Source organism: Mauremys reevesii, linkage group 2, assembly GCF_016161935.1.
Source record: "Mauremys reevesii isolate NIE-2019 linkage group 2, ASM1616193v1, whole genome shotgun sequence".
NCBI classification, from domain to species: Eukaryota; Metazoa; Chordata; order Testudines; family Geoemydidae; genus Mauremys; species Mauremys reevesii.
The window spans coordinates 82,535,075-82,547,327 of record NC_052624.1 but is presented as its reverse complement, the minus strand read 5'-3'; the positions used below and the strand labels follow the sequence as shown (position 1 = coordinate 82,547,327).

Genomic DNA, 12,253 nt, shown 5'->3' with positions numbered 1-12,253 from the left:
CGCATCCTTTCAGTCTCCCCCCCCCCCCAAGAATGGCTGCAGCTGAAAGTTGGGGTGGGGTGGCTTTGTCTCCGCTCTGTGCCGGCCCCGTGGCATGGTTTCCCCCAGCGGATTCAGGCACCGGGTGGGTTAAAGCCGGTCCCGCGGGGCTGCTGGGTCACACGCAGGCCAGGGGCACAGCGCCGGCGGGAGAGCCGCGTGCGGCAGCGGGCGAGTTCCCGGCGCCCTCTATGGGCGGCTGGCTGCGTAGCGCCTCTTCTGCCGGGGCAGGGTGGGAGCGCTGGCGAAGCAGCCCGCTGCTGGGCAGGGGAAGGCCAGGGGTGCAAAACAAAGGAACAAATGCAAGAGGCAGAGGGGGCTTTGGCCACAACCTGCCCGGAGACGAGTTGCAAAATCAACCTGCAGTAGCACATGCAACAGGGACACTCCAATCGGTATCCCCGGAGCGCTGTTTGGGGGGTTACAAGGAGGTCACAACGCGCCAGGGATCGTGCGAAGCTGTGGCTGAGGATGAAGCGAGGAGATTTTGGAGGGGGGCGATCACGTCCCCTGTCATTTCCATAGGAGCCCCCTTTCCTCGTTTCTATGGAAGAGGCCCCCTCCTGTTTTCATGGGGGGTGGTCCTCGCTTTCCCCTGCTATACTAACATTTCATGGAGGGTCCGCTCCCCTCCCCGCACTGCCTCAGTTACCAGAGCTGCTGCTGCTGCTGCTTGTGCAGCCAACCCCCAGCCCTGCACCACACGTGGGTCTCAGGAGAAGGCCGGGGTGTTAAAAGGAAAGCAGATTGCGCTGGCTCCTTTCCTTAGCGGGAAGGGAGAGAGAAAAATCACACTCGTGTAGTCTGTGTCTCAGACGTGTAGATTAAAACGAGTCAAGGCCGGGGCAATTTCCAGCAAAGCAGACACACGCGGCGGTGGGTGCCTTATTTATAACTAGTGCTGTGAAGGCTAATCCACCCCGATCCACTGTAGCCAGAGGCACTTCGGGCCCGAGCTCCAGAGAAGGGGGGAGGAGAAAGAAGGTAAGAGGAGATTTTCGTTCCTTAACTCGGTTTGCCTGGCGTTGATCTGGCAGCTAGTGGAGAAAGCAGCTCTAGTATTTCTGAGCAGCCTCTCTCCGTTTTCTACCCACCCAGTGCCACATTGGTTAGCGGTAGGTGACAACAGAAGACAGTGGCCAAGCAGCGGCCCGGGCCAGGGAGCGGCAGCAAGAATTGACGTGTCAATCAATGTGTCCATCATAATTGCGGAGCAAAAGTGCCACATGGTCCTCGCCGCTCAATACATGATTCACCAGCTGGGCCAGGGCTCCGGCTTGGATCTTGCTCTGATTCGCTTTCCCCCTCCCGCTCCCAAAGAGAAAACATCTGGCTGTCGCGGTTCAGCTGTTTGCACGGGACGCTAGCGAGGGGCAGCCTGTTCTGTAGCGAAGGGGGGAGGCTGATGCTAAATACTGGGGAGCAAGAGGGTTGTGGGGAGAGCGGGCAGGTGATAAGCGGTAGGAAGAAGGCAGACGTGTGTGGGGGGGGGTACGGCTGGGGAAGTGGCACTGCGCCAGGGGCACGCGGATTTGCCCCCCGAAAGCAGGCGGTGGGACGGGAAAGGACCTGTTCTGGCTGCAGGGCAGTGTAAGGCGGGTAGCAAAGCGCAAGGCAAGTCTCGGTTTCCATCCTCACGCCTTATCCCGTGGCCTCCCAGAGCCGCTCGGGGGCTCAGCCGTTTGTTTGCTGGCAGTGCCGGCTCCACTTGTTCGCGCTGGGCACGGGGCGCGCAAACTCAGCTTCACACTCAAGACAACCCCTCGAGCTGTAACAACGCCCCCCTGGTCTAAACATGAAGCGTTTGGCACATGAGTGGCCTCTGGAGCCCCCCTCGCGTGTCACCGGAGTAGCAAAGCCCCGGGATCCCCTCCGACTCCGCGCATGTGACTATTGGAATTAGAGCGGATCAGTCCTGCGCCTTTCGTTGTTTTATCAATTCCGTCCTTCTAGCAGGACGGTGCAACGTTGGGTGAGAAACACCTGATCCTGTCCAAGAACCCCTCGCCCCTTTACCCGCAAAAAGTGTGTATTGCATTGGAAAATGAACACGTGAGGAGTAGGATTGAGAAGGTCACACACAATCTGTTAAAAATCATTGCTTTAGGGATGGCGAGGAGAGAGAAAATATCCCGCACTCCCTCAACTTCCAGTGTGTTTGGAGTGGTCTGGACTATTCTATACGGTTCTCACACTGCATCGATCCCTTATTCTACGTCCTAGAAATGCATGATTTATAGAATCCATACATACATAAATAAAACCAGCCATCGCTAATTAGTGCCGAGAGCTCAGCTAGCCAGCATGTGCCTTTCGCTGCTCTTTATGCCAAAGGTTTGAAACCAGGAACCGTTACTTGAAGTTTTTTAAACATAAGTGTGTGTGGGGGGGGGAACAATATTTAAAGGAACCTTATCAACCAAAAAGCCTCTGAACACTTCTTAGGTATGTTAGATCTGGGCTAATTTTAGATAGATTACAAAACAATCTCTCTCTCTCTCTCTCTCTCTCTGGGTTTGTCTCTCTCTTCGGAGAAGGGAAGAAAGTATAAATGTTCAGCGTTAGCGCCTTATTTCACCGCAAGCTGAAATACAGACACTGAACCCTAATTAAGGTGCGTTCTTTCTGGGCTTTGAAAGTATAAAATAGGGTGACCAGATGTCCTGATTTTATAGGGACAGTCTTGATTTTTGGGTCTTTTTCTTATATAGGCTCCTATTACCCCCAACCCCCTGTCCCTATTTTTCACACTTGCTGTCTGGTCACCCTAGTGTAAAGTGGTGAAAAGACATTAGTGTCCCCACCCAAATCAAAGTCACTTGCTTAATTAAAACTACAATACTAGTGAACAAAAACGCTACTGGTGATAGAGCTACTGGTGTCTATCACGGGCAAAGAAGCTCTGGTGAGGAAAGGGTTAAGAACGCAGAGCTTCTTCGTTAGCAGATTTTTTGACACATCCCCCCCTTTCTCCATCACAGATAAATTAATTTGTTACGAAGTGATAGCATCCAGTTGAGCATGTGGTGATCCTTCATCTGCGTCAGACCTGTGTAAACAGATGACACTACAACAAGCACTGGGCTAGACTATTTAAGGAGCAGCATTTCAAACTGTTAGAACTTATCTAACCCGAGCACTACTCTCTCTCTGATTTGAACTAGGAAAAAGTAACTCACTTAAAGGTAGGAGATGATGGGTCAGTAACTTTTTAGCCATAGTTTGGGTGAATCTTTGCCTATAGAAAAATGTAAAAATGATGTGACTGGCTAGTTATTTGTCTACTTATTTTTTTAATATGAATTTTCAGTGTATTCTTCTCATGAATATTCTCACAGGCATCTTCACTAAAGAAATTTAAATCTTTAATATTCAGGACATAATGTTCAGCTCTTTAATATGTGGGGGCAGGGAATAATGCATGTTTCTATTGTTCTTTTTACCAACATCTTTATGTCATTAAACAAACTATTTTATATCCTTGAAAAAGACCTTGGAAAGCAAAATTATGTTTTAGTTTTGTAACTGAGCATCTAGTTCTCTAGGGTACCACAGCATTTGTGATGGGAAGTGAAAATTAATCATGTAAATGATAGAGATATAAAATCATGAAAATGAACTAATATATGTATTTAAATATTGAACGTTAGGTTCTGAGTCACACTCATTATATGAAGTAGCCAGGTTAGAACACCCATCTCTACATGAAATGAATATAGAGTATATGCATTTTATAAGTAGCAAGGATGTACTTGATGCCTCTGTGACAAGGTATTAATTATGCTGGGGCAGTATAATCCTGAAATGTTACCACTTTGAAACTTTTATTTCATCTCATAACAATTGTGATGAAAACCTGTTTGCCTCACATTAAAACATTATTAACTCTAATGTATGTGATTGGTAAATTTGCTTTAACAGGTCATATTTGAGACACAAGTTGGTGTGATATATATATATAGTTAAATAACTTGTAAGTTTTAGGGGTTCTTAGCCATGAAATATTTCATATACATATAGAAAATAGCATTCTAGCATTAATAAGTATCCAGTTCAATATTAGCTCTTGAAAAATGGACAAACTGAAGACTTACTTTACATATCTTAACTATAATACACAGATTTGCATTAAATAGTTATATAAGCTGAAATAGAGTTTGTCCAGAAATGTAAAATAAGTCCTATGTTTGGATTTTATAGAAGCAAGAAAATATCCATAACACTTATTCTCTGTTTTACATGAAGAAACATATTGTTCCAAATCATTCTATTTCTAATTCTTAAACAGCTTTGAAAATTCACCTGAGACCCAGGTTTATTTCAGTTTTTCAATTGTTGAGTATGATTTTGTTTTCCTTTCCCTTTGTGATCTTTTCCTTCTCTCTCTCTCTCTCTCTCAGATATGGTAGAACAGCTGGAACAATTAAGCACAAACAAAATACACGTTGCTAAAATAAACATTCTTTACCAGCTATTCAGTTTTGAAAAGCTGGTAATTTGTATCCCTGGTATATTTTAACAAGATGGTGAAATACTGAAATGTTTTGTCCTGAGACAGAGGAGGAAATACAACATAGAGAAGGCAGTTCTTCTGCAAAGAGCTTTGCAATGGATTGATTTTATCTCTGCTTGTACCACTATACAGCCCTCTCTCTCTACTGCCTGTTAAATCTAGAAACATTTTACCTACCTGTCAAATACTCTCTTGCCAATCTTCTCCCGTTTAACGCCGTTCCTTTGTTTACTGTACTCTCTAAAATCTAGTTTGTTCAGAAGTGAGCACTTATTTTAAAAAGGGAGGGAAAGGGATAGTATTAAATACAGTGAAGTTCACCATTCCAACAACTTCTTATTTCTTTTCCCTCCAGCTATGTACAGTGGTATCTGCATCTACATGTTCCTTGCTATGCTGTCAACGAGCTCTTTTGGACAGCAGGCTACAGGCTCGCACAATGAGAACCCTGTGGCCACTGAGCTTGAGCAGAGCTTGACAGAGCATCACCGACATGTTCGTGTCCCTTCATCAGCTGGCCAGCTGAAACCTATCCAGCGGCTGGATGGAAATGTTGACCAAAAAGCCAACATTGGAGCTTTGCTGGCCAAATATCTCCAGCAAGCCAGAAAAGGTAATAGCCAACGTATTATGCGATGTGTCTGTGTCAAAAGAATTCCCTTTGAGATTCAATACTTTTATAGAGTCATAGATTTTTAAGGACAGAAGGAACTACTATGATCATCTACATTTGTAAAGGAAATATTGAAAAATATTAATAAGGAATTGAGCATTTGCTTTCTTACTGTACATGTATAAATCTATCTTGCATTTCTAGTTTCATGATTGCTTGGAGTACAATAGAATTGTACAACTGCAAACATCTGTGGTGTTGCAGCTAGGTTTGTTGCGTACAGTGACAACGGAGTAGTGCAATTTAAAGGCTTGATTCGTCAAACTCTTACATTAGTTGCACTTACCCACCTGAGTAGGTAATGAGGCAACCTACATGAGTAAGGATTTGTAGGCTAGAGGCCCACAAAACATGTATTTGCACAAAATAAAATGGTTTACAGTATATACATTATAGTATATACTTACACACAGAGAATGACTTTGGAAAAGGAATGCTTTCCTCCGGAAAAGCTACATATCCCTTCTTCCAAAAGAGTTACTGGATTTAAAACACTTGCAAATAGTTGTCCATTCAAACTTCCCTGTAAGGGGCTTATTCACCCTTTTTTTTTTAAATTAAATGCTCTGCTCTGAAAAAGAGCTCAGTTTGGTATCTGAATACACCGGACTGTTGCTCACATATTCTGGGGGGCAGGCTACTTGCAGAGACTTTCCAGTGAGCAACATGGCTGCCAAGTGCAGCAAAAACTGCTACATGGGGTTGCAGAGGTCTTTTCCTCTGCTACAGTCTCCCTGTATTCTACACCCTGCATTGCAGGAAAGGAGGAAATCTTGGAAGTGAAGGGGATGGTGTCAGGGCCAACAGGAGATTCTTTGCCTGCAATTGCAGAGCTGTTTTGATGTTAGGCAATTAATTCTGGTCTGGGAGTGAAATATCTCCCCTCATGCACTTAGGATGAAACACTTCCCCCAAGCAGTGGCCTGTGCCTTTCATTCCCCTTCACATTGGCCTATGCAGGGCTGACAGAGACCTCTTCTTTGTCACACATACGGAGGCCTCATTGTAGAGCTTATATTGTGCTGGCCTCCACAAACTACATTGAATTTCTTCCTTACTCCTGATAAGGGTGGGTGTGTGTGTGTGTGTGAGATATACAGCATATATATAGTCTGCGTTTTCACACGTATTCATACTTACATATATATAATGGTCAAGTAATAATAGTTATAAGCAACTAGAAAAAATATCACTTCTGAGCATGCTCTGAAGATGTCTGAACAGCGCCTAATAATGCCAAATATAATTGTGTCCATTCTGGAATCCAGTTTAACAGTAAAAGTAATATAAGGAGGAGAAGATTTGATGTTCATTTAGAAAGCTCAGTGCTATAATTAAATGATTTGTGGGACTAAGCATTATTGTTACAGGAGATCACTGAAACAGAATCTTGATTATATCTCTCCAGTTTTATATTTCCATCCTTCATTTCCTGAAAATCTGCTGTTTGGAAGTTTATCTATTCATTCTGTTTCAGTATGGTTTCATAGTTTGTGCATTCTCCAAAATTCCTGATGGCATTCCAACTATCTCAACCAGGTATCATGAAAGAACACTTTGGCTTTATCTTAAATGTTACCTGACAGAAGATATTTTGTATCTTATTGATTTAGCTCAGATTTCTTTAAAAAAACCACACACACACCCCTAAAAAAGACCACCTATTTTTAGAAGTATGTTCATAGTCCTTAAAGCCACAGTAGGCATATGATACAATACTTTCTTGTGACCTGGTAGAGGTCAAGCTTGATTCTAGCCCATCGGAGACAGATGGTTGGACTCAGACATGTTAACAAACTTGTAACAGGAGAGGATAAAGAATTCAGAGTGAAAGGACAAAAATATGTAACCTTTGTATGACTGGATCTGATGAAAAGCACATTGTGGCCTCTCATTTACTTCCCTTTCAAGTCCATTATCTACCAATTATATTATCCTCCTTTAGCAGAAGACCCTTATGGCTTCTGTGTTCTAGGTGGGGTTGCTCAGTGTTGTAATTTCATCAAGATAATATTGCTTTTAAATTTAAAAAATGTCTGATATGAAGCTTCCAACTGATATATGATGACGAATCTCAGGACATCCCCTCAGTTCCAGTTTTAGTCACTTTTGGGATGTTCAATCAATACCTACTGGCTAGAAGACACTACACATATTGGGATTTTTGCTGTGCTAATAATTAGTGGTGATGTTTGTGGTTATGGTTTGTGGAGAGGCATTGCCAGTTATAACTGGGGGAAAAATAAGTTCTCATGAGGTTAGGGTTGGGTTCTACCATCTTTCAAAAATGGCTGTAATTTGAAGCTGAAATGTTTGAAGGCCAGTGGTTCTGTAGAGTCTATAGGCCACCTTCAGAGATTTGAAGGTAATTAAGGTGACCTCTATTTTGATAAGAAATTCAGTTTCCTGTGCATGACCTACTAGCTCTTTGAATTAAGTTATCCTCAAAGTGTGCTATCATGTATCTGGCAGCTGGGTAAAGGAGACACATTGTGGCTGTCAAGTCAGAGACACATGATTTAAAATTCTTTGTCAGGGCAGATCACAATTGTTCTAAAAGCCAATAGGGCCCAGTGGATAAACTCAGAAGTCTTTTAAGTAGAAACAGTCTCTAATCTGAGCAATGATCTGTTCCAATGGTATCAGACTATATACTGCCAAGAAACCACATTCTCATTGCCCCTTAATTACATACTTAGAGAAATTCACATACATAATTCAGCTTCTGAGCATTTAACTGATATCCTTAATTTGTTAATCAGATTTTTTAGTAGTTAAATTTTTGCCATTTTGGTTTAAGTAAATGTCTAAAGAGTGGAGGAGGGGGATCAATTCAGTTTATATGTCCTCTCCTCTGCAATCATCGACAAAGTGATTAAGTTCCTAACCATATGTTCATTATTTTGTTCTGAATCGTTTCCCTCTGTAAAGAAAACTCCAGCCACGTAAAAGGCCTGTCGCAGCAGGTGTTCCTTTAAAATATAAATTCTTGTATAGTAAGAATATTCTATAGATTTGAGGACTTTTAATTTTATAAATTTAAAGACTCACAGATCTGGGTCAAAGCTAAATATTAACAATATACTGTATCATGTTTGTTCCTGTTCCCATTAAAGTTAATGGGACCTTTGTCATTGACTTCAGTCGTAGAAGGTTTAAGCTTATTTTTATGATTACAGTATTACTGCACATGAGGTTGTAATGTATCCATGGAAGTGCAAATTTTCACATTCTTTGGATAGAAGCGGAGTCAATTAACATTTTAAAATTCTTTCAGTTCTAATGATGTAACGTGTTAAAAAGAGAGGTCTTCATCTGTCTTAATCTCTGGGCCTTGATTTACCATAGAAAATGTTGGCCTTACATCCTATTAATGCTTTAAACATAGATGGACAAAAACCCAAAAGCAATAGCAGAGATCAGCACTCTAATACTATGGCAGAAGGAAGCATAGAAGAACCTTAGCTTGATAGCAGAAGTTGCCCAAAAGTAATAGTACTCAGACAGGGCCGGCTCTGGACATTTCGCTGCCCCAAGCACGGCGGCATGCCAAGGGGGGTGCTCTGCCAGGAGGGCGGCAGGCGGCTCCGGTGACCCATGCAGCATGCCGCCCCAAGCACGCGCTTGGCGTGCTGGGGCCTGGAGACGCCCCTGTACTCAGAGTTCCAGCACAGTTGTATCTGCAAGTTCTAGCCAGACCATTCTCACATACAAACATGCCCAGCTTCTCTGGAAAACCCACATGTCTGAACTCCATCCCCCCTCCTAACAAAGGTACATTGTAAGAATATGTATTCTCGTGCTCTGCACCATCTGTGGCTCTTCAGGCAACATAGAGGACTGTCATGGAGTCCTCATCCCGGGCATGATCCTACTCTCAAGTAGATTTAGCTCATCACAGAGCATTCTGCACACCACCTAACAAACAAGAGAGAGATATCAGAGAGAACACTGAGCAAATGGGCTGAAGCCAGCAGGTCCCTCCTCATCCCTCTCAGTGGCCAGGCACTGAGGAAAAAACATGCCCACATTCCCTCCCAGCAGCCAGGAATGGGGATGGAGAGAGGGAGGAAATGATGTGCCAAATGGAGTCAGAGACCCACAGAATAGTTAATCCAAGGCTACACCTTCCACAACATGGGAGAACCCCCATGAACTGAGAGAAATGTGCAGATTATTAGTCAGGCTGTACACAGATCATAATGCACACAATAACAAATGCCTGTAGCAAACCACCAATGGATATTCTTTTTATTTTGAATAAAAGCAAATAATTCTGAGGACATTCCCCCCCATGTTTACATTATTTTTCAAAAAAGTGCTGTAAAAATTGTATAAACCTCACTGCTGTACACATTAATAAGTGACAGATACAAAAATGAGATTGGGGAAGCTTAAAAACTGAATTCACTTATTCTTTGCCCCTCATGTCTCATCTGTTAGGTCCTACTGGAAGGATCTCAATGATGGGAAACAGGGTACAGAACATTGACCCTACACACAGGATAAACGACAGAGATTACATGGGCTGGATGGATTTTGGACGCCGCAGTGCTGAAGAATATGAGTACTCCTCCTAAAGAACATCAAACTATCTCAAAAAGAAGAATCCTACTCCCATTTCTGTACAGAAAGAAAAAATTTAATTTTTGTCCTCTACGAATCAGTGTTTAAAAAATATATAATGTCCTTGATGTAAATTTGTCTGTAAAACTATCCAATGCAATATATACATATGCAGAATTTTCCAAAAAAAATGTTCTTTCTCCTATGGTTTCTTATCATACTCTGTTGATATATTATTAAAATTATTTCATTTATTCCCTTCTTGTCCTGTCACAGCAAGTTGCTGGGTGTCTTACAATAAACTCAAGCAGGAAAATGCCTTCATTCTACTAGGTAAATATGTTACATGTGTTAAGCAAGCATACAAGTGAAGAACCATTTTTTAAATCAACCTTGCAGCATTCTCTTTGGTTGTGGACTCTAGAGGTAACCTGTCCCAGTGTCAATCTAGTAGCACAGTTTTGTCACAAAAGGTCAAGTATCTTCATAGTTACCCTATTTGTAAAGGATTCAGTTATACAACAAAGTCACATGTTTTCAGTGAATGGTCAACAGTGCTAAATCTTTAGGAAAAACCTTTCATCTTCTTGGCTTAGTTATTTTCTGTTGTGAATTAAATGTGAAAATTCTGCTAATAGCTATTAATCATGGAATAAATAGAACATTCCTTGCCTTGCGGTGAGTTATACATTTGTTTTGGGTTTGTGAGGTAACCCTATAAGTACAGTTCTTTTGAGGGAAGTGGAAGGGAAGTGCCATGTAGTTGATATCAGAATAATTGTAATTATATCTATATCACACTGTTTTAAAAAAGTAGGTTGAGTCTTTAAATCATAAGTTAGGCCAATACTTCTATTGACTTGAACCAGAAATAAAGTTCATCCCAAATGACTTCAGCCTGAGCCCAACCACTGCCCAGTCCTGATGGCTTTGTATCAAGTGAAAAAACTCCCATTGACTTAAATATGATTTTGCCAGAGTAAGGACTTCAGGAGTGGGCCCAGTATCATTCTATCTCCCATTCCCACTCAGAAAGCTCTCGCGTGCATTATAGAATGTTGACTAATGTACTTTCCATATAAGAAGCATAACCTGAAAAGAACAAAGACAGATACCCATTAATTCAATTGTATAAACATGCTTTACCTACATGAGATATTTCTGACCAACAACAATAGGACAGAAAAGTTACACAAACCTATGGGAACATAACTGCTCACCTTAATCAGAGACTGGTTAGTTGATTGTGCTCTAGGAGGACAAGTCCATGTGCTGCCAGAGGCCTCCATTTTTGGCAAAGACACTCAAGGGATCTCAAAAAAAAAATACATGTCCTCTTTGATCTGCAGGAATAACATAAAGGTAAATCTCAAGCTATGTACAATATTTTTATTATTTATTTAGCTATTAAATAATATAGCCATCTATCCAAGGTTCTAGGTGCCCTGACATTAATAAGCATGCAATAAATAAAATTAAATTAATCCTGCGCAGCACTGAAATCAGTTCTACGGGATGTTGGCCAACCAGCCCATCTTCATCATTTAGGAAGTATGCCCTCAGCCCTCTCCAGAGACCTCATCAGTGGCATCAAAATCTAGTCACCAAGGCATATAAAACTTGTATTTTCAAAGAACAGGCAATGACATGGTGGTGAGCTTGGTGAAAAAAATTTCAGTACATTTTTACAGAGGAAATAACCTGTTACTCTTAATAACGTTACCATTGCTGCTTTATGAGGAATGAAAATATCAAGTGACATGCAGCAGAGAAATTGAAGCACACAGCTAGGAGCTAGAAGCATTATAATTCTGGCTGAGACAGTGATTAAGATTATGACCTTGGCGGAAGACATTGTGTCTCCTTTTGTCTCACTCAGCCCAGCTAAACCACTGGGTAAAATATAAAACTTTTTAATAAAACCAGATGTTGCATCTGAACTAAGCTTCACTGGGTAAAAAATGCAAAAAGATAACCAGACCATATCATACACTGCTAACTTCTCTACTTAAATACATAAAATTGCTGACATGTAACTTGCTACCAACACTGCTCATCAGAGAAAAATGTGGGAATCAGGAATGTTGTCAGAAAGTGCAATTAGAGGATGGTCTGAAACGTACCTGCAAAAGTGACATTGGGCTATACTGTTTTTATGGGATGAAACAGTGACATGATTGAAGTCCATGGCAAAACTCCCCTTGATTTCAATGGGGGTCAGGATTTCACCTGTTATCTCTCAATGATTTTCAGATCAAGTTTGTTCAGTTTACAAGCCCAAAGCTGATTTTTCAGAGTCCCTGTGTGAGAATTCTGTTGATGATTTGAAAAGACAGTTGTGCATTTTCCCTCTCTCTTTATCACCCTTTCTACTACAGCTTCTGCAATCAGACCTCAGAGGACATGTCATTCATGATACATAAAGTGGAATAAAATTCAGTTTCTGACCTGGGCATGCACAC

At 41.8% G+C, this 12,253-nt stretch overlaps 1 protein-coding gene across 3 annotated transcripts; it reads left to right on the top strand.

Annotated features, from left to right (window-relative positions):
- Window positions 1-906: 906 nt before the first annotated feature.
- Window positions 907-10,680, top strand: CCK (cholecystokinin). 3 transcript variants are annotated; one of them, XM_039526325.1, is made up of 4 exons: window positions 907-1,023; window positions 3,021-3,224; window positions 4,908-5,165; window positions 9,669-10,680. In XM_039526325.1, exons 3-4 carry the CDS (start codon window positions 4,910-4,912, stop codon window positions 9,803-9,805), a joined length of 393 nt encoding a protein of 130 aa, XP_039382259.1. In that variant the 5' UTR covers window positions 907-1,023; window positions 3,021-3,224; window positions 4,908-4,909; the 3' UTR covers window positions 9,806-10,680. The 3 variants fall into 3 exon arrangements, with proteins under 3 accessions (XP_039382259.1, XP_039382258.1, XP_039382260.1); XM_039526324.1 differs by having other exon boundaries at window positions 3,021-3,238; XM_039526326.1 differs by lacking the exon at window positions 3,021-3,224 and having other exon boundaries at window positions 976-1,023.
- The last annotated feature ends 1,573 nt before the right edge of the window (window positions 10,681-12,253 follow it).

Excerpts from the sequence above, each read along its gene's own strand:
- CCK (XM_039526324.1), top strand. Across the intron at positions 5,166-9,668 it reads TCTCCAGCAAGCCAGAAAAG|GTCCTACTGGAAGGATCTCA; the intron begins GTAATAGCCAAC and ends CTCATCTGTTAG.